Source organism: Chinchilla lanigera, unplaced genomic scaffold (genome assembly GCF_000276665.1).
Source record: "Chinchilla lanigera isolate Chin_1 unplaced genomic scaffold, ChiLan1.0 scaffold00109, whole genome shotgun sequence".
NCBI classification, from domain to species: domain Eukaryota; kingdom Metazoa; phylum Chordata; class Mammalia; order Rodentia; family Chinchillidae; genus Chinchilla; species Chinchilla lanigera.
The window spans coordinates 527,815-550,621 of NW_004955510.1; the positions used below are offsets into that span (position 1 = coordinate 527,815).

At 42.4% G+C, this 22,807-nt stretch overlaps 1 protein-coding gene across 1 annotated transcript in view; it reads left to right on the top strand.

Annotated features, from left to right (window-relative positions):
* Sh2d4b (SH2 domain containing 4B) overlaps positions 1 to 22,807 on the top strand; it is a 96,024-nt gene that overhangs the window by 21,698 nt on the left and 51,519 nt on the right. The window contains exons 2-5 of the mRNA XM_013506308.1: positions 8,243 to 8,335; positions 8,508 to 8,667; positions 9,717 to 9,864; positions 21,615 to 21,762. Of these exons, the coding sequence (XP_013361762.1) occupies positions 8,243 to 8,335; positions 8,508 to 8,667; positions 9,717 to 9,864; positions 21,615 to 21,762 (549 nt within the window). The remainder of the gene's footprint in view (positions 1 to 8,242; positions 8,336 to 8,507; positions 8,668 to 9,716; positions 9,865 to 21,614; positions 21,763 to 22,807) is intronic.

Genomic DNA, 22,807 nt, shown 5'->3' on the forward strand with positions numbered 1-22,807 from the left:
GATTAATACATTTGTTTTAACAATATACAATAATTTACTCATTGATATGATTTCATATTCCACATTACAATTAACCTTTAAAAAACTACCAATTGTTAGGGTTTGGTGTAGTATCAAAGATATTGGCAAAGCTTTAAATTTTCTCTTTTTTTTCCAACTACATATCAGAGTGAAATCAAAGTTTTTAAAAATATACTTCAACCAAAATTACATATTGCAATTGAACAAATGCAGGAGAAGATATGAGAAATCTATCTGCTTCCTATTAGGCTGGATGTTAAACAGACTTGCAAAATTTTAAAGGAAGACTAACCTTTCAATTACATGTGTATCTCTACCTTATTTGCTCCAATCCTTCCTGGCCCAGCCCAGCCATTTACCATGTTTTACACTCTGCATGTGTGTGAGTTCATGTGGTATTTGTCTTTTTGTGCCTGGCATGTTTTACTGAATACAGTGTCCTTCAAGTTCATCCATATGGTTGGAAGCAATAGGCTGTCCTTTGGTAAGGCTGAATAGTATTCCACTGTGTGTAATATTTTCTTTACCCATTCCTCTCTCAATGGACACACACTAATTCTTGGCTGTTGTACATGATGCTGCTATGAACATGGAGGTACACAAACCTCTTGGGCACATGAATTTCATTTTCTTTGGATCTATAGCCAGTGGTGGGATTGCTGGATCATAGGATAACTCCATTTTTAATTTTCTGAGAAACCTATGTACCGTTTTAGTGCCTGTAATAATTTACATTCCTATAGCCACATACAAATGTTTCCCTTTTATCCAACACTTATTATCTTTTTGATAGTGACCACTCTAACAGGTATGAAGTGACATCTCATTATGGCTTTAACTCATGTTTCTCTGATGATCAATGATGTTGAGAATTTTTTCGTGTACCTGTTGGCTATTTGTATGTGTTCTCTTGAAAGTGTCTATTCAGATTCTTTTCCCACTCTCCTCTTTCTTTTTTGTTTTTTTTGGGACAGGGTCTCTCACTGTAGCACAGGCTGGCCCCAAACTCATGGTGATCCCTTTGCCCATTTGTTTTCTTGATATTAAGTTGTCTGAGTTTCTTATGTATTTGGATACGAACCTCTTATCAGATGTATGCTTTGTGAGTAGTTTTCCTCCTTCCGTAGGCTGTTTCTTTGCTGTTGTTTCTTAGGCTGTACAGAAGTGTTTTAGTCTGGCATAATCCCATTTGTCTATTTTTGCTTTTGTTACCTGTGCTTTGGGTTTATACACAAAGTAATCAGTGCTCAGGTCAATGTCATGGAAATTTCCTTTTACCTTTTCTATGGCAATTTTTTGGTTTTAGAACATATAGCCATTTTCCATAAAAATGTTATTTATACATTACTTATCTAACGGGTTTGACATTATTAAAAAATAACTTTAAATTTTTTCAAATTTTAACTTTGAATATAGTAAATATTGGTAGATATAACTTAATAAGTGAAAGCTTTCTTTGGAATAATCAACATTTTTAAGAATGTAAAGGTGTCTACAGAGCACATTATTTGATAATGGCTGTCCTCAAAAATTATGGTAAATGTTTAAATTCTTAAAAATGGTTACAGGAAAGGACGTGTTGCCATTAAATCCCCTCAAAATACTTCCCTTCACTTGGAACACACTTATCCCATCATTCTCACCACTTTCTGAAGCAGTTCTGGAAGTCTTCTTATGTGAGTGTCTTTAATTGTTCTATTGTGGCTGTACTGGTGTCCTGAACACAATGCAAATATTTATCTTTCATACTCATTTCAACTTTGGGAAAGAAGCAGAAGTTGCAAGATGCCAGATTCAGTGAATAGAGTAGATGAGGACATTGTACTGTTTTCACTTGACAGATACTGTGGTCTAGTGGTCCAGTCTCAGTCCTCAACCCACCTACCCATCAGCAGATGGAATCCATGGTCCACATCCTACCATATATGCGCAGAGGGAATTCATGGTGGATTCTTGGTCCTTTCTTGCTTCCTGGAATTTTCCTCCTTTGGATTTTGAGATACCAGCCCCTTTTGGCTATTCTCCTACCTCACAGGCCTCTTTGTCTTTGGAATTTCCTGGAATGCTATCCTTGGACTTATACTCACTCTTTCACTGATTTAATCCATCTTCTTGACTTTAAATATCATCTGTACACTGATGCCTCCAAAATTTTATTTTTAACACCTCCCTTGAACTTGATTTTGCTCAACTACCTATTGGATGTTTAATAAGCATTTTAAACTTAATTTGTCCAAACCAGAAACATTGATTTTTCTAACCTCTGTCTTCTATGTTGCCCATTTCAGTAATATGATCATTTAATTGCTGTAGTGAGAATATGGGGATTTTCTTTTCTTTTCTTTTTCTTTTTTCCTTCACAAAGTACAACCACCATGTGAGCAAATCTTGCGATTTCTTTCCAACTCTATCCTACTTCTTAGCCACTTAATGCCTTCAGCACTGCTTTGTTCCGAGAAATGATTGTCTTTCACCTGGAGTATCATAGCTGCTAAGTGGTGATCAGATTTGTCTCCTCTCTGCCCAACCCTTCACCCTGGCCCCGTCTATTTCCTACACAAAGGACAAAACCAGCAGAGCGGACCTTTTGAGATGTAAGTGAGCTCATGTCACTTTTCCACTTTCCACTTCCAATACTTTCTCATCTTACTCAAAAAAAAAAAAAATTCAGGGCAATGATGGCCAATGTGCTCAGATCTGCCTCTGTTTCTCCAACTTGCTTTTCATGTCTCCTGACTCTGCTAAGCAGATTCCTACACCTGGCTTCAGCATGGTCCTGTCTCACCTGGAGAGTGTTTCAGACTCTTTACTCTGAAGGAGTCACTTTTCTGGTGACCACCATTTGCTCTGGGACCCAGGGGGCCAGCAGGCTGGAGTGTCCCTCATACCGCAATGTTGTGTAAGAATGCAATTGAGGTGTTTCTTGTGTCCCTCTATATTTTTTATTATTTTGTATGCATTTTTGTTATATATTTGGAGGAGAGAGGAATATTTTCACAAGGACATCAAAATAAAAACCTTTAAATCAGTATGTTTTACTTTGAGCTAACTGTATGGTTACTTTGAGCTAACTGTATTTACTTTGAGCTAACTGTATGATGAGCTAACTGTATAATGGGCTGTATGCATATTTCTTGCTATATTTTCTACCCTAGATAATATATAATTTCAGTGCCAATTTCCCTAAAGATTCTCATGTTATCTGGAAGATATATTTTTGATTATAGAACAGTTAGGACTTTTTAAGACTATTTTCCCCACTGATTTCTAAGTTTTAGATTATTATTAGGGAATATGGCTTATAAATTTTTCTCATAAAGAGAAACACACGCTCAGTATTTATGGAAGAAGGATTCATAAATATTTAGCAATTTTTTACTGTATCATCCAAGTCCTCTATATTATTATTTTTAAAAAATCTGTTTGGCATACTGGCTTCTGAAACAGACTTAGCATCCCCATCGTGAATATCCCATTGACTTTCAAATTCTTTTTGTTTTGTCAAAGGTCTTGGTTTATGTAGCTGGCTGGTGTGCTGTTTGCTATATAACATTTTATGACTGCTCTGTCTTCCTTGTGAGTTGCTTCTTTTATTATCACACAGTATCCTTCTGTGTCTTCTTTGACACATTTGTCCTTGAATCTTGGTTTGTGACTGTACCACTTTCCCTTCCTTTTTGCTTGTTTTTGTGCAGGCTGTTGTTGCCTCCATTTTTAATTTTTTGTTTGAAAATATGGGTTTTCTTTAAATAACACATGGCTGGGGTTTATTTTAAATTGCACCTGATAGTCTCAGATTTTTAACAAATTCATTCTGTTCCCATTTATTGTGTTGACAAATACACTTAAGATATGTGTTTGTTTTCTATATCAGTGAGGGATGTTCTTGACCAGAAATAACAAATCACAGAACTAATAGTTGCTTAGTTAAATAAATCTTTCATATTTATATTATCTCATTTCATTTAATACCTGCAGAACTTTATTTTTGGAAGTTCCTTGTTTTTCTCAGATGGCAAGAAATCTGCTAGTGTCCTGAAATGAGTGGTTTAGTTTAGTTAACAAGATCTTTCAAGGCACATCTTTTGCTGTCTTCTGCTTCCCCATCCATTTCTTGCAGAAGTCTTCCAGCAGCTTTGAGTCTCCCTTCCTCATTCCACACAGGAAAAGGAAGTGAGATAAAATAGTGAGGAATGAAGGGCTCTTAAGAAGCTGCACCTTTTCTATGAAAACTTCTGCTTATATCCCTTTTGTCAAAAACAGGGACATCTAGTCACTCCTGATTCCATTACTTGCCAATGAGAATAAATTACACGGTCAATTTAGATGACTGTGTATGAGATGGAAACTCAACTTTCCTGAATATAAGAATTTCTTATTACTCCCCAAACAAATGGGGTTCTATGGAGAAGGATGAAGGTGGCCTGGGGTAGGTGGTGGGTAGGAGATAATAGTGCTGTTATTGTTACATTTTTTTTTGTTGTTTTCTCTGTTAGCTTTTGATTGCTATTACAAAATACCCAAGAAAAACAATTTAAGAAAGGAAAAGTTTATTTCAGTTCATGGTTTCAGAAGTTTCAGTTCATGGTCATCCAGCTGTGATGTTTCTGGACTGTGGGGAGACAGAACTGCATGGCGGAGAGCAAGGGTGGAGGAAAGCTGGTTATCAGATGGTAGCCAGGAAGCAGAGAGAAGTGTCCAAGGACAAAATATCTCCTTCAAAGGCACATGGCCAGTGATCCCCCTCCTTCAATTAGGGTCCACCCCCTGAAGTCTCCACCACAGCCCAACAGCACTAGCAGCTGGGGACCAGCCTTCAATAGATTGAACCTTTGTGCAACATTCTAGAGCCAAACCATAAGACTCTGTTCACTTTACTTACTTTGCAGATGTGGGGAGCCTCTTACCACTTACTCTCCCCCACTGTTAATGTGCAAGATTCATAATTCTAGTAGTGGTTGCCTCTCTGTGTATACTAGTCACAATTAAACCCATGCTTCTCTATTATTATGTTGTGTTAAATGTATTAAAAAAACCCAATGCCCTCTCATATTAAGGGAACTAATGCTGCCATGTGCAATAGATGAATCATGAAATTTCAGTAGATTAATACAACAAAGTTTTATTTCTTGATCACGTCACAGTTTGGTGTGGGTTGGGTAGCTCTTCTGTATGACTTTCTTTCAGACATTGACTTGTGGTTCAAGCTGCTTTTTTTTTTCCCCTTGAAAGTCTGTCATTTAGAGACATTTATTTCCAGAATGGTGGACAAGAGAGAAAATGTGGAAAGACTTACTCATTGTTTGCAGCCCTCGCCTGAAGTGGCACCAGTCACTTCCCCTGGCATTTCACGGACTAGAAGTCAGGCTAGGGCCCCATACAACTAGAAGGACCTGGAGGGAAACTGTAGCCTTTGGTGGGCTTGAGATGAGAACTGTGCTTGGTGGATGCAACATTGCCACTGTCACAGATTGTCCCCTTAATCATTTGTATACTTTATTCTTCTCCATATGAAATATACTTACTCCTTAAAGGGTACCCAGCCACTGTACTGGGCTCAGAGTCTGTGGGTGCCAAGGTTCTGCATTAGTCTCCACCAGGTCTGAGTGTAGTATAAACACACACCATTTGAACAACTCCTCACCCTTAAGACACAATATACAGTGCTGAACCAGGGCTGGGCAGCTCTAAGGGCACTTGAGTAAAGGGGAATGTAAGACACACAGCTTGTAGCACCTTGAAACCTAGTGGGTCAGGTTCTGAGGAGGTCCTGCCTTGGCAGGATGTGACTCAGCCCTCAAGCAAACTCCTCCTTGGTCACGATACCCTTTGGCCTTTCTTGATGTTTGGCCTTTCTTGATGTGAACTATGAGGGCCACCCTTCCTTGGATCAGGGTTGCCTGATAACCTGCTTCCTGATCCTGCAGGTGAGTGCCCAAGAGCTTTTTGAGTCTTCAATAATCAAACACTTTTTCGTGCAGACTCAAAAGCTTACGAGGTTTCTCATCTGTTTGCTTCCATGTCTCAGGAATAACTTCTAACATTCTTTTCTAGACATTGTCTCACTTTCACTTCTTGTCTTTGCTTCTTACCCCTAAGCATCTCCCTTTCATTTGCTGAGCATGTACCTTAAGGTTCTTTCTTGTTAAACTGTGAGAGATCACTCTTTTAATGTGCTTGGTCAGGCTGGTTCCTCAGAAGAGCAGAGACCAGGGTGGGATTTATCATGAGAGGGATTAATTAAGGGAGACGCTCGTGTAAGAAGGAGGGCAGGAGGCCACAGTGCCAGGTTAATCTTGAGTGAAGAAGAGGGGAGGGAGGTTGGGAAGAGATTTTCTAGACAGCTATACTGTGCAAAGGAGGTTCCATAGGAGATGGACATCTCCCAGGGATGAGTGTGGCATGTCAGAGGCTATGGCAACTTTTGGGGTACATGGTAAGCACAGGGATCTTAGACAACAGATTCTTGGTGTCCTGACCAAAGACTTGATAAGGACACCAAAAAGGAGCATCAAGATCAAAGATTTACCAAAAATGGAATTTGTTAATTAATGGTGCATGTGGAAATACCCAGAAACTGAGAGTGGGAAAGACTAGATTTAATTCCCTCTACATACAGTCAGGCTGCAATCAGAGTAATATCAGAAAATATCTGGAGCAGAGGCTATGTATATATAGGGTTTGGGGTTTGGGGTCGTAGACCTAGGAATCTGGATGGAATGTTTGAGGTCAAAGCTACAAGGATGATCTTCACAGGTGTGTGTATAAAGCTGGGTCTTCCAGTATCAGGAAGACTGTAGGTCTACTCCTAAATTTCCTTATGGCCATCAATTCTTGTTTGCTGAGGGCAGCGTGGATTGGAAAGTCTTTCTCAGGTCAGGCCTGACAAAATTACACTCCACAGGGTGGGAACAGGACAGTGAGAAGAACTCATGGTCTTGGTCCTGAGAGTTTAAACCTTAGGGTTTGGGGTGGGACTGGGGGTTGGTCTGAGTTTTGCCCTTGCCAATAAGTGGTTTACCTTGCCTTCTCCATTGGGCAGTAGAAATTTTGACCTTTCATGGCCCTGGAGGAACTGTCATCATACCAGAAGCCCATGGGTGTGTGGCCAAAACTGCATAGTCAATGACATGGTAATTAGGGCCAAGGTTGGCCAAAGACTGCTGAAGACAACTAGGCAGATGCTCAGAGACTTGCTGTGTATAATTTAGGTTACGTAGCTCCCGTCTCCCATTGTAGTTAGACCTGGATATCCTGCACCTGGGTTAAAGTTTAACTCAAGAAAAGGTAGATGCAAATATTCCTCAACCATTCCATCCAGGAAAGCAGGCTCCAAGGCAAGCTTTCTTTCTTCTTTCTTTCTATGGCCATCTTTAAACTACCTCTTGCCTCACTGAGGCTGGAGAGCTTGGTCACCTTTGTGCCTTGTATTGGGGTCAGTGCAGCATATCCTGTTAGCCACCATAATGCTTTGTGTCCTGGGTCATTTATTCACCCAAGAAGTTTGATTGGGCTCTCTCATGAGGAAACTTCAATAGTCTCATCTCTTCAGTGTGGGCACTAGAATATGAGATGATTTTTGCAATCCTATGGAGTCCCCAATTTGTATTGTCCTTTCTTTTTCATTTCTAGTTTCAAAACACTCGGTTGTTCCATGAGCTCATGTCTTTAACACCTTGCCAAACACAGCCACTAGCAACAAATACACATTACTAAGATTTTGTTTTCCAACTTCTTCCCTTAGAATGACACGTTCAGGAAGCATGGGGACCCGCCTTTTAGGTGATGGTGTCTGATGTGTTTGCCAAATGCTTTACTTCTGCATTGCATGGGTCTTTGTCACTCAGTCCAACAGTTATCACTCACCACCCAACTGCTAAAGCAATAACAAGGACTCATATTTGTTTCAATAGCACCCTGTTTTTAAGACAATCTATTTTAGTCACAGGAATTCATTGCAATAGACAAACAGAAATCTCAGTGGTTAGGTCTAGGGCAGTTATTTCTTGCTCATGTTACAGCCTGATATAGCTCACAGAGACTCAGGCACCAGGCTGCTCCCTCTTGCAGTCCACCACCTCTGGTTCTCTTTCCAGCAGTGGACAGCAGGGAGAAAGTGCAGAGAAGGGTCTCAGCTGCTAGCTGCCTAGGCCCAGAAGTGGCACAAGTTACTCCCTACAGTGAGTGCTGCCTGTCACTCCATGTCTTCTCTGATGAGCAGCTCAGGAGGGCTGGGTCTCAGGTCCAGCTTTGGCCCTGGATGCTGCCTGGCAGCCTAGCTGGGCTGCTTTGCTGCTCCCTAGAAGGAAAGGAGGTAGGAGGACATGGAGGTTCCCTTGAGCTATGTCTTCCTGGGCTCCTCTGGTGGATGCTGGCTTTGTTGGGTGGGTGATGGCTCTGTGCCTAGGGCCAGCTTAGCTTATCCTTTACTGATTGAAATTCAGACATGTTTCTCCTCCTCCTCTGTTCCTCCTGTTGTGTGGCAGCCAGCAACAGGCACATCCAGTGGCTCCTGGGAGCAGACGGCGAGGTCTGGGTCTGGGTCATGGGAGAAGGCCCTGGTGACAAGCCCTACGAAGAGATCTCAGAGGAGCTGATCGCCAAGCGGGCACGGCTGCAGGCTCAAAGGGAGGCCGAGGAGCTCTGGTGAGGGGACTGGGGCCAGACTGTTGCAAGGCCTGAGCTTGGGGTGGGTTTGGACCTGTGGGAGTGGGTGGGAGGGAGGCAGGAGGTGGCAGTCAGCTGAGCCCTGCTGAGACCAGGTGACCTGAGCATTGGATTCCTGTGTCAGCTAACCCAGCGGGTTCAAATCCAGGCTCTTCTAGCTGGCAGTCAGCTGACTTGGGGCTGAGCTTTTACATCAGTGGTCTGGCCTGGCAGTTTCTTCTGGCTCCCTGCCACGTGCAGCCACCTGGATCTGCACGCCACAAATACTTGCTTGGCGGTCATGGGCACAGGAGAGCAATTTGGATTCATTTCTGTTATTTGCACGTCCCTCTTCCTGTTGTCCTCCTCATGTGAGAGGAACAGGTGAGTCCCGGGTGAGGTTTGGAGTCGGCCTTCTTTCATAAACAGCTAACATTTCCACCAAACCTAGAAATGTATTGTGAGTGGACTCCAACTCCTTCATACCAATTGTGACACAGTGTTTTAATTATAAAATAGTAAAAACGTATAAACAACATTGCAACTTATGTAGAATAAATTAAAGAACAATCAACATGCATCATCTAAGATAACTACAGTGAGCATTTAGGTGATATGTACTTTTCAAACTATTTTATTCACATCTTGACCAGTTGATGAATACAAAACCATATCACTATTGAATATTATTATATAATATTCTAATATATGGGAAAGCTATTTATTTGCCTTATTGATAAATATTTGAATTGCTTGCCATTTTCTGCTGTAAAAATCTGATGAACATTTTTTGCATTCCCCTTTGTACCCTTGAGTGAGATGTGGGATTTCCCACTCTGGGTTTTAGTGCTTCCTGAAGGATTTGGTTGGTTGACACCCCCTGTGTGAGAGTGCTACTTTTTCCACCCTTGCCAACATGGAATTTTGTTCATCTTCAGTATTTGTCATTCTAAAAGCCAGGAGAGAGTTCTTACTGTTATCTGGAGTCCACAGTGGCGTGGCCTTCAGGCTTTCACGCAGGCTGACTCTTGCTGGTGCTTTATTGAAAGGAGACAGAAGGAAGCTGAGATCACTAAGAAATTCCGGGATGCTCTGGCCAACGAAAAAGCCCGGATCCTGGCAGAGAAGTGGAAAGTGGAGATGGAGGACCGCAAGGCTGCCAAAATCCTGGAGGAACGCATCCACGAGGAATTCAAGGTGGGGCAGGGCAGAGCGCCTGTGTGTGGGCATCTGCTCCAGCTCTTGAAGCTACTGGGGCTGACCTCTGGCTTAAACACATCTTTGGCCATTGGTTGTCAGTGGTTGCTTAATAAGAACAGAAATCTGGCCTGAACAGGAAAGAACAGGACAGGAAAGAACTTGACATAACTAGTTGGGCTATCCATTTCTCATTGTACAGATAAAGAAACAGGGTCAGATAGGGGGAGAGAATTGCCATGGCTACACACTACTGGGGACAGCATCAGGATTAGAACTCAGGTCTTCTGTATCCCACACCACAGGTCCTGAAAAGAGGCCTGGAAGGACCTGGATCTCTGATTAGGCCAACATGGTTTCTCATTCCTCTTCTACTTCTTGCTGCTTAGTGACCCTAGGAAGCTTGCTCAACTTCTCTGAGCCACCACTTTCTTTTTTCTAATATTTGGACAAGAAGAACCCTCTACTTGAGTGGTTAATGAGAATGTAGTGAGACAATATGTCCACTTGTTCCATGAGACCTTGGAATTGGGAGAGGGACTTTACTGTTCTCTGGTAGGAAGTTTTCATTGCTTGTGGAAACATTTTTCTGGTTCTTCATTTTGAGTTATTTTAATCTTTTATTTTATTTTTTAGCTTTATTTGTTTTGCTATAGGAGCAGTACATTTTATTGGATAAAAAACAAAGAAAATACATACCCACAGAAAAGAAAAAGATAATCATTCTAAATCTCAATGTTGTATTATTTTGTGAGTTGCACTGTCAAAGACAAATACAGCCAGACATGAGTTAAAGCAATGAAAACAGATTTTTTCCCTTAGTAACTGCTGCAGTGGAGAAAGAGCTGAGCTGCCTCTCAACTTGTGCAGAGGCAATCTGGGTGTCTGAATGGTGAGGGAGAGAGAGGGAAGGGCAGGTCTCAGTGAGTTGGAAACACTGTGAAGGGCTGGTCAGTATATATGCCACTGGGAAGATGGATCTGCTGGCAGCAGGTGCTGAAGCTTGGGCACTGTTCTCTGTCTCTATGCAGAGACTGGAGGCAGAGGGCCTTGTTTTCCTGATGAGGACATTTCAAAGGTGTGACCCTCGAGCCCTTGAGAAAGATGCTTGTGAGTCTGGAGAGACACATATTTGGAACTGAAGCCCTTTCTAGCAAGTGCTCTAAGAAGGCAGTCAGGGCCCATTAGTAGGAGCTGGATAGATCAAATAATACATCTTTCTGGTAGCGTTGAGCTTTCTCAGGCAGGTGATTTAACAGGGTCTGGAGTCATCCTTGGCAGGCTAGCTTTTGGTCCAGACTTTCAGAACAGTAGTTTGGCAGAAATTATCTGTCTGTATATTTGTGGCATTTGCCTGTTTAAAAATACTCCCACCCTTCATAAAGATCAGTGAGGACACTAGTTTTTGAGAAAATCATTCAGGTTGCAAGTATTTTTCTCTGTTTTTTTTTTTTCTTACTTTTGATTATAGAAACTTCAGATGTACAGAAGGTTAAAAATTTTATTCACCAAATTTATGGCTGTTTTTCTTTATCATTTGTTTCATGCTCAGAAAGATCTGTGTCATCACAATCTTATAAAAGTACTCATCTACATCTTTTATATATCTTTCATGATTTTATTTCTGTGCATTTAATGTTTTTCACATTGCAGAGTGTTATGATACAAGGTTCTGGCTTTATTTTTTTCCAAATTGTTGGCAAGGTATTATAATATCACTTATTATATGATCTATCTTCCCCTTTTCATATGGACTTGATTTCTTGATTGGAATTTTACTTTTTACTTAGTTCTAGATCTCTTCGTTTATTATCTTCTCTGATTTATTGTTCTTGAGTCATGCTTAACAGTTTAATTATTGTAGCTTTAAAATACATTTTTGGATGTATTAAGATAAGAAACCTGTCATTACTCTTCATCTTTAAAATGTTCTTGGCTAATCTTACCCATTTTTTTTTGCTGCTGGGGGAACTTTTGAATTACTTTATCCCTAGTCTTTCCCTCAACCACAAAACCCACAGTGATTTGCCCTGGAATTGATTCAATGTAATAGCTCTGTTATGAAAAATGGAGACTTGTTACGATATTGAATCATTGAATTTCCTTCTTCAGGAACGTGATATATTTCTTCTGTTACCCAAAGCTTTTTATCTTTGTTAAATTTTTATTAAACACCTGTAAATTGTACTGGTCACCTAATGCTGAACATATTCAATAATTTGTATATGACTAAGTACTTCTGTTTTGGATCTTGGTAAAATTTATTTACTTTGGGTGTTCTATATTTCTATTTTTAATTAAATCTGAGGATTAATATTGTTCATTGCAATTTTGAGTGAGGTTGTCCCCATTAATTAGCAACTATTGCAAGTGTTGATCTACATATTACGTATGTGCATGTGTACATATATAGTTATTGAGCTCTTTATTTAACTTTCCATGAGGTGTAACTTCTGAAGGGAGATTAGCTCGAGTTTTTAAATAAAGCATTTTGGCTCTTAAACTATTACATTTTATTAAAAAATTTAACCATGGAAAGAACATGAAAAAAATATAGAATTAATATTTATATATTCCACTTAAATTTACAAATTATTAATATTTTGTGAAATGTACACTTTCACACATGTATGTATATACATGATAGATATGTACACATACAGTCTGTCTATCATCTATGTCATTGTTGTTTTGTTGAACAGTGTGAAAGACAGTTCCACAGATCATGACACTGACCCATGTGTTAACAAACTCAGTTCTGAGAAGGGCCAGGTAAATATCTCGGGCTTTGAGGTCATTCTATCAGGTCACATTCTTCAGCTGTGCCCTCTAGCACAATTGCAGCAATAGATAATATGTAAACAAATGCATGGGGCTGTGTTCCAATAAGACTTTATTTTAAAAAACAAATAGAGGCCAGATTTGATCTGGGAGCCTCAGTTTTCAGACTGCTGGTAAAACCCTAAGGACCTCAGCTCAGCTTTCCTATATAGGGACATTGCTGTGTGGAGCCACAATAATTCTTCTTGTATGTCCAAATAATTGTATGTAATTGTATGTCCAAATAATCCACAGTGGAGAGAGAGTCATACTATTGGATTTTGTATATGATTATCTGGACTGCTGGAGAAGAACTGCTCCTTTTTAAAAAATAACTCTATCATTGATATTCATTTGCTCCACTGTGGTCTCCCACCGCCCCCTGGGCTGAGCCCAGGTACCTGAGGAGTGTTCAGGGCACCTGGGTCTGAGGCCAGCTCATAAGGAGATCGAGGAGGAATCCAGTTACTGCTGGAGATTTTCTGTTCGATGGTCTCCTGAGAACCTCAGTGATAGAAGGGGTGATAAGTTGTGGGGTGCTTAGTGCCAAGGGCTAGGGAGGGATTAGTGAGGCCATCTAGCCACACCCTCAGGTCACTGGGGATCCCAGTGGAGGTGTCTATTGTTATTTCCGAAGGAAGTTACAGTTACAATGCACTTGTTTTTCTTTTAAAAATTAATTTGTTAAATGGGAGTGTTCCTCTTTAGTAGAAACAGTTGTCCTGATCTGGTTTGTTTTCAAGTTGAAGAGCCTCAGAAACATCGTTGAGAGCCCCAAGGCATCTGCAGGGACATCAGATCAAGGACGGAGCTGACCGTCCAGGAGCTGGGATATTTCTTGATAGATTGGTCTTCAGTGTGCTTCTCTTTTGCTGTGTGGAGATTCTCAGGCCTGCAGATCATAAATGCAGAGAGAACACTATCTAAAGATGTTTCTGTGGCGGTTTGCATAGGCCAGGGCAGATCCCTGGGCGCTCCCTACTTTGGGGGTTGGGATCATTTCTCTTCCCTTTGAGTCTGTGATGGCTGCAAGCCTAGCTTTGATCTGTAGAAGAGAAATGACTGTAATTTAAAAAAAATTCTAATTAAAACTTTTTTTTACAAAATTTTTAATAAGACATCTAACTATACAAAAAGGCATAGAAAATAACATAAAAATATTTGGTCATCTAACTCAAAATTTAAAAACTTCAATATTTTCCATGTTTGCTCCACATTAAAAACATGATGCCAGGGCTGGCGGTACCTGCCTGAAATCCCATTGGCTCTAGAGGCTGAGGCAGGAGGACCACAGTTTGAGGCCAGCCTGAATGAGCAAGAGAATCTACTTCAAAATGAAACAACAAAAACAGCTGGAGGGGCAGGTGGCTCAGTGCTTCTTGGGTTCAAGTCCCAGTACTATCTATCTATCTATCATCTATCCATCTATCATCTATCTATCATCTATCTATCTATCTATCTATCTATCTATATTACGAAAGCTATTGAAGTCGCACATTGCCATCTTTTTTCCCTGCCTCTCTACCAAATGGTAGCCACTCTCCTAAAGTTATGTTTTCTCCTTGTCTGTACTTTACAATGTACATAATCCATAGTAATAACTTCTGGTGATTCACTGTTTATAAATTCTATAAATATCTAAATAAATTGTCCATCCTAATACTCATTTTTTTTTTCAAAATCTCCCCATTCTGTGCAGTCCTTTCACAGCTAAGCGCCACGTGAACTTCTTTGCCATGGTTGGCTGGTAACGCAGGCGGTGAAAGAATTTACCAAGATCAGAGCAAGGAAAGAGAATATTTATTGTCTGTGTTGCTGGGAAAGTGAGGGCTGTGGGCCAGCGGAGGGAGGTCCCTTTATGGTGGGGAGGCTGTTTTTAGAGGGAAGCAAGGGGAGGGCCTTGCTTCGGTGCACACCCGGGGAAAGTGAGGCTTTCTTTCTTAAGAAACAGGGGAGGTTATTTTTAGGATGTGTGGGACCAATACAACAGGATCCAGGAGCACGGAAAGAGAATGCCGGAGGGCGTGGTGGGTCAGATGACCTTAGTCTCCTTGGCAGCTGGTGAAAATGGTGTTCCCAAGAAGCGGTTCAGTGTTGGGTGCAGGGGCACCACGATGATCACGCTTGTCAGGGGAAGTGTGTTACTGGCTGTTTTGCTGTGAGTTTCTGGAACAGCTCATTTGAGAACAGAGTACTTAACTTTGATGTGGCCTGAAAGGTTGCAGAAATGGACTCTCTCTGGTTACTTAGCAATCCATGATTCAAAGTAAAGAAGACAGCTGGGCATCTGTTTGTAGAAACCATCCTATTGTGACTGGTGCCATCTGAATGCAATACATGCACATGAAAGGCCGCCTTAGGAAAAAACAGGGTCCTGCTACAATTTGTATCCCCTACCTTGGTTTTGTAACTGTAAGGCTGCCTCTGCACACTTTTGTTCAAATCACAGAACAGGGCTCAGTGAGTCTCCTGAGGCCGTGCTCTTATTTTTCTCCCCCATGAGGCTGAGGGTCATTTGGGCCTCTGAAAGCCATCCTCTCTGGTCATAGAATCTATCATTGCCTTATTCCCCACAAGATTGTACATTGTAGGGAAATTTTCCATTTCTCAATTTTCTCTTGAAACATTTAGATGTCACCAGATTCTCCCCTGACAAAGCTGACGGGAACAAGACAAGTAGGTCTGGCTTACCCTCTCCCTGGTCATACAAACCCTGTGCTACTTTCATGGCTCACCAATCACCCATCTCCCACTCAGCAGCTGTGAAGTGCCTCCTTCCTGCCAGGCTCTGAGTGTGAACTGGTGGTGGAGGAATCAGTGAATGACAGAGTTCCTGTCCTGCCCTTTGGCAGCACCTCGTCTGGCACAGCACAATGGTGTTATCAGGGGTGGACAAAAACCACCAGGATGCCTTATTTGTCTTCGTGACACTTTCCGCTGGGGAGAGGTGCCCCGGGCCTCCAAGGGCTGCTGTGGTACGCTGTTACCCTGGGTTATCAGGAGAAGGCAGATGAAAAACCTGGACAGCTCAGAGTGCTCCGAGCAGCTGGGGTAAGGTGATTCACATTCCCGCAGGGTGCGAGTGGTCATGTATCTGCCTCTTGGCTGTCAAACCTAAATAGATGGGCTTTTCTTCAGTGATCTCAGATTGGCCAAAGGATTCTGATAGCTGCAACAACTGTGGGAGTTTTTAGACAGTTTCAGCCTTGAGAGTTGAGTCATTTTAGCAAGACCTTGACAAGAAAGATGCAATTTGGTTTATTTGTAGTTGCAAAGTGTGTTCTTTGTTATCCTGTCCTTGTGCAGAGCTTTGTCACAGTGAATGGCTGGTCATTTTCCATTGAGAGAGAAGCACGTTGCAGATCTCTTGCTCCCAGGTGGTGTCCTGCACGGAAGTAACTGGATGAGCAGACGATGAATTTGCTGTTTACTGTCCACATTAAGTTAATCACGGTGGGGAGGAGCAGGAACCACTTAGTGGTTTGGGGTAGTGAAGTGCCACTTGTCCACAATAACCAGTGATGACCCTTCTCTGGGGAGAAGCCTCCTATTACAGGGTGAATTTGGGTCTTCCTCAAATACGCAAATTGAAATCCTAACTCCCACTACTTCGGAAGGTAACTGTATTTGGAGACAGGCTCTTTACAGAGGTGACTACCCCCTTTCCTCAAAAATAAAACCTAACTGGTTCTTATTATTGAAAGCTAGAGATCGAAAACACCATCCCTACCCAGGTTATCCTTGTCCTGCCCACCTCACAGAGGAGCCAGCACATAAGAGAATAGCAATGGCAGTAAGGCAAAGACAGGCTGACTGGGGCTGATTAGTTCCTAGGTAGGTCTTATTTTCAGGGAAACATGTTATGGTAAAAATAAATTTTTAGGATGGGTGGAACCAATACAACTGTGGTCATTATAAGAAAGAGAACTCTGGACCCAGGCAGCATGCACACAGGTTGGCCTCCCTGGGGACATGGCAGGAAGGCAGTCTCCTGTCGGCCAACAGGATGGAACTGACCCTGAAACATCTTTTTTATGTGTGTCATTGAATTATTATTATGAAATTAAATACATAATGCATATTTAGTTAATGTTTTGTGTAGTTTTCTTTTACTCAGACTAACCCTAGTCTGTTTTTTAGTTTCTTTTTTTATTAGTATATGTGTACAATACATAATAATTATATTCATTTTGAGTAACTGGTATATATACCTATCAAGTCTTAGTTATTTCTACCTTCCCTTCCTCTCTTTCCCATGTCCCCAGAAAGAAAGATAGACCTGAGTCATTTGTAGGAAAACAGATGCACCTTGAGACCTCAGTGCCAAGTGAAATAGATCAGACAGGGGACATCAGATATCTGATGGTTTCTCTTATACAAGAAAACCAAAGTCGAAATAAAGAGAAAAACAAATGTAGTTGATAAGCAGGGAGGCAGCCTTTGTGGAGATGGGAAGGGGGTGTCGTGAGTGTGGATCTGTAATCTCTACAGTGGCCAGGGATCATCTTTCTATTGCTCTGCTGCAGTTTGGGGCGCAGTGTCCTGGCAGCCCCAGCAAGTGCCTGTGCCCCTGATCTGTTCCAGGGAGTGGGAAGAGGAGGGTGCTGAGGCCGTGACAGGCTGCTCCTGCCACAGACTCCAGTAGTGGCCACAGGGTGGACTACAGCAGTGGGCACTGCCTTGCTGGTGTGCGGGCACTGAGGGGTGGAGGGCCAGCATCAAATCTGGAGCCCTGGGAAGGATCCAGAAGCTTGCTGCTCACCGTGCTGGCTGAGGCCTGGCTTCCGCACTGCTGAGATGCTAAGAGTGAAGTAGGCCTTGGAGGTAAAACTTTGCTTACTTCACTCTGAAGTCCTAGAAGGTTGGGTTCCAATTCTGCATCCGTGGGTAACTCTCTGTTGTGGTGTTTCTCATCTTACCTCCCTTTCTCCACATCTTTATTGTGATTACTGCTGCTGCTGTTGCTGTTGCTGTCTGTGGTACTGGGGACTGAACCTAGGGCCTTTGTATAGAACTGCATCTCTAGCTCTGATTTAGTTTTTATTTTGAGACAGTGAGTCTTGCTAAGTCATCAAGTTGCCCAGGATGGGCTCAAACTTGTGATCCTCCTGCCTCAACCTCTTAGAACATGTCTTTTTTAACCCCACACTCCCTTCCAGCCGCTTCTCCCCACCTAGCTTCATTTTCTCAGGATATGAGTATCCTGAACGGCTGACCACATCTGCCTGTTGTCATCTCCACTCCCTCCCGTAGCACCCTGGTGCTTCCACTCCAGGGTACTGGGGCTGCTCTTGTCAAACTCTGCTATTACTTCTGGTAGCCATGTCCAGCAGCCTGAGTAGATTCTGTGTCCTTATCTTTACCGAGCCTCAGCAGCTTCAGCTCGGTTTGTCACTCCCTTTTCTTGCCATGTTCTCTTCTCTTGGTTGCCCAAGAGGTACCGCACCATCTGGGCTTTCATATTACCGTTGGCCTACCCTTGTGGTCCCCTTTTCTGGCTTGGAGTTTCTCCACTTACAAATGGTGGAGTGACTGGAAGCACTCTGGTTGTCCTCTTTTCCTCTGGGCTCTCTCAGTGATCCTGTGGACCAGAGGGAGAGGGCAGTTGAAAAGGAAAAGTTCAGGGCTCTATTAGGCAGAATGCAGAGAGCAGGAGAAGGATAGGAAATAAAAAGGAAGATTAAACTTGAACTTGGAACAGTGTGAACCAGAGCCAGAGTTACCTTATGGTGTTCAGGGCTGGCAAATAAATTTTTGCAGGGTCTTTGTAGAAATAATTAGAGGCTGTTAGCTTTACTCTGCAACCCAGTCTCCTACGGTCTTGTGATGAATATACCATAGTGACCAACAGGATTCATCTGCTTGATGGTTACTTCCTGGAACTGAGATACAGGCACTGGGCCCTAGGCTGGTGCCAAGTATATGAATCCTGGAGTTCCTTGGGGCATCTGGTCAATTTAGAGCACTGAGGAGAGGGCAGGGAGGCCAGGGAAGAAATGGGGACCAGAGCATACATAGGATCTAATCTGGGATGGGCAATTTAGCTGGATAACATTGCTACTGCCCTGGAGAAATTTACAAGGAGATATGTATTTCAAAGTAGAGGTCCCCAGATGGGTAAACATCATATTGTCTCCTTGGTGTAGGAACCTGAAAGACTAGGTAAAACTCAAAATGTACAATGGATGATAGGAAAGGGAAAGAAATTGCACAAGGGAGGAAACAACTGGGATGAGGGAAAGAAGAAAAAAGAAAGAAGGAACACAAAATATAAATATATGTATGAATAGCTGTGATAACTGTATTGCTGATGTCTGATGGTGTATTGAAATGAACAGTTAACGATTACAATTTTTTATGTTCCAATCGATTGTGCATGCTTGTGTCTGGTGGTCTGAGCAACTGATTTGAAGGTAACAATATGCAATGGAATTACAGTGGTGAACGCCACCATCTTGTCTAGTGAAGCTCTGTTTTCTCTCCACTGTTTTATCGAGAATTATTTTCTTATTCTCTATAATGGTTTGAGCAGTCTTCCATTCTTACATCTGGTAATCTGAGCAATGTAGTTGAGGATAGCCATATGTAATGTAACAACCACTGTTGATTCATATTATTTTGTCTTGAGACTCTGTATCACTTTGAATGTTCTTGCTTTGATTTGTTTATGTTTGTGATACTGGTATGCTGCTACTGTTCTATTTCTTTGTTTGTTTCTCATTTACTACTCTCTTTAAAATAAGAACAAAGCAAAACAAAACAACAACAACAACAAAACAAAGTAGGGTTCCCCACAAATATGAGGTTCAGGCCAGGGACCTTGCTTGCTTGGATCTAAGGGCAGTCCTGCCTGTAACCTTCTTCCCCACTGACTCCAAGAATGGTGGTGCCAGATAGCACTCAGGAAGGACAGAGAAAGCCCTGAACAATCTCACAGAAAGGATCCCTAAAACCTTACATTTGAGATCCCAAAATAGATTGGGACATTAACCAGGAAGTAGGACCGAGAAGACAAAAGATGGCAAACAAGAAAGAAATGTGAAAACACTTACAAGATCAACTCAAGACAAGTGCTTGATAAGTAGCAATCCTACAAAGAAAAAGAAATGAGAGAAAAATTATCAAAAAAATCCTAAGCAAAGAACACACATTACACTAGACAGACACGAGACTCTAGACTGAAAACACCCAAAGGTCCAACACAGTGAAGAAAAGAAAACCCACACCAAGGCCCATCATTTAAAACAGTTCAGAATATTGCACCCAAGAGACCTAAAAGGCTTCTAGGAGAAAACTTCCTGCCCTATGAAGAAGTGTGAGAATCAAAATGGTGGTGCCAAAGGCTGGGAACAAGGAAGGCGGGAAAGGCTTTAACATTTTGCAGGAAAGCAATTTTTAATCAAATTTCTGCTCAGCTAAATTAGCAATTACCTGTGAGGGCAGCATATTAACATGTTCAGAGAGGTAAGAACTCAGAAGTATTAGGTAATATGTTGCTGAAAAAATGAAGGAGTGGCCAAGAGAAAAACAAGGGCTCATCTCGGAGAAAGCAAAGAGGTGGACCCAGAGGGGATGGAAGGAACCAAGTTATGGCCAGTTCAGATCAGGGAAGAGGACACAGCCCAGGGGCAGGGGTTTCCTTCTGGAAAAACACAACTGCTGTGTTATATATTATAAGAAAGTATACTTGGTTAAACACGGGGAAGGATTCGCTAAATCTGCTGGAAGATTCATATCCAACTTACAGAATAAAAGTAAGTATTAACCCAGGAAAAAATGAACAAAAGAAAGAAAAAGGAAGGAAAAGCCATCTTATTTCCATATTTTACTGAACTTAAAATGCCATTGATTATTAAAAAGAGCCATTATTTTAAGAAGAAAAAATGATTATCCATTATAAAAAGGCAAACTGTAAGTTGTAAGATACATGCAAATTTTAGAGAACCTAAAAAGTTTAAAAACGTACTTTTAGAACTGGTGAAAATAGCATCCTCTTTGGCTTCACAGTGAACTCTATTGGCAGTGATTATTGAGCTACCCAGAGATTGTGATGCAAACTTACCGTGTGAATGAGAAGAGGAGACAGAAGGGTGTTTATCGCTGTGGGAAATTTAAGTGCTAAACACTCATATACTCAAATAGAAAGGCATAATTTAATGTTTTGAATTGATAAATCAAGAATTGGTAGCAGTCATCAAACACATCAGGATACCCATGGGAGGAAGGGCCGAGGTAACTGGCAGAGGTAGCCTATGGGCACTGGATGAGAGTGAGAGCTTGGGTTAGGGGAAATAGTTTTGAGGATGGCTATTCTCCATTAGAAGTCTTTATAAGTTTATAATGCTTAACATGAATGTGTTACTTTTCTGTAGACAAAAGTAAACACATAGACACACAGAGACAGACGTACAACCTTTTTAGAACTTGAAGGTAGCTCAGAAGTGAGAGATTTTGGGCCCCAAACTACTTTCTCAGGGTACTTTGCCCAGAGCCCAGGTTAGGATGAGCTCACATCTTGCAGAATGACCCCTGGAAGGCTGGACACCCTGCTGTATCTGCATCCCTTCTTGTCCCCTAATGGAAGCATGACGAAGGGTGGCCCAGGGTCTCTTATCTTTGTAGAAAGCCTTAGTGCATACAAATTCCTCCACATACTTAAGCCCATATGATTTTTTCCCTTTAGTGGGGATTAAACCCAGGGCCTTGCAACTGCTAGGCAAGTACTCTACCACTAAGCTACTCCCCCAGTCCCAGCCCATTTGATTCTGACCAAGTGTGACTGGCACCACCCACCTGGGTAGGGTGGAGTAGTCAGGCTGGCCCCATCCACCCCAATTCAGCTCAGCTTCCACTTGTAGAATCACAGAGGCACTTCTTCACTCTGAGATGTTACGATCCCCTAATGTCATTCTGCCCCCCTGGGTTTTCAGAGGAAAGAGGAAGAAGAAAGGAAGCGAGGAGAGGAGCAGATTCGCCTCCAGGAAGAGCAGAGGGCGAAGGAGCTGTACTGGAGCCTGAAGCAGGCGCAGCTGCACAGCCAGTCCAGTGAGCGCGAGGAGCGTGAGTGGGAAGAGCAATGTGAGTAGAACTGCTGCCCCAGGGTGATCTCCACCCTGCCTCACCACCTTGGCCTGGGCCAGCATGCAGCCCACTCACTTATATACAAGTCTTTGCCCCAGGTGGACTGTGAGTGCATCCACCATGCATCCAGAGGGTGGGGGCACTATGCTCAGGGGGTTCCAAGCCTGTTCTGGAGATTTCTTGCATTACAAAGTCAAATGCTACATTTCCTGAGCTGCCAACAGCTCCTGGCTCTGTGCCATGACCTGGGGATCCGAGATGAGGTATCTTGACCCTTATGTTGGAGGGATTCACCAACCAGAGCACAAGACACATGCGGACTTGATGCCACAGGAATTGAGGTGGCCTAGTGTGTACAAAGGAGTGGGGACAGCGTGGGAAGTGTGGGTGACAGAAGCCTAGAGTTCCCCAGAAGCATGAAAAGTCCGTCGGGACAAGAAGGTGGAGCCAGGTTTGCTAGGTGGTATTTCATTATGCGCCCAGCACTGAAGGAGTCAGGGCCAGGAGGATGATGGGTGGAAATGACCAGGATACCTTACGTGCATGTACGAATTGCCAAAATGAACCCTGATAATCTGTATAACCGGGGGGAAAAGAAAAGACTGATTAGGATCCTAAAAAGAAATAAAAAGGAAGGAAGAAGTGTTTACAGGAGGTGTGGGACAGCATTCAGGACCACCTGGAGAAGCGCCAGTGTCAGTCAGGAGACAGCGGGAGTGAGGAGAAGTGCTGTCCTCAGGGAAGTGTGGCAACCTGGTATAGGACTGGCCAGCCTGCTCATTCCCTGGGCCTGGACAGAGGTGCTGACTCTAAGGTATCTGGCCCTCAAGGACTAGGGAAGGGACTGCAGGCTGGGATGAGAGAGGTTTGGGGGCATGGGTTTGTGTTGGCTGGTTTGCAGCCAAGTCCTGACTTGTACGTTGGATTCGTTCATTCAGTGGATCCTTTTGAGAAATTGACGTGTCATTCACGTAACCATAAAGTTTACCCTTCTAACGTGTGCAGTTCAGTATCTAATTCTGAAACACTTTCACTGTCTCAA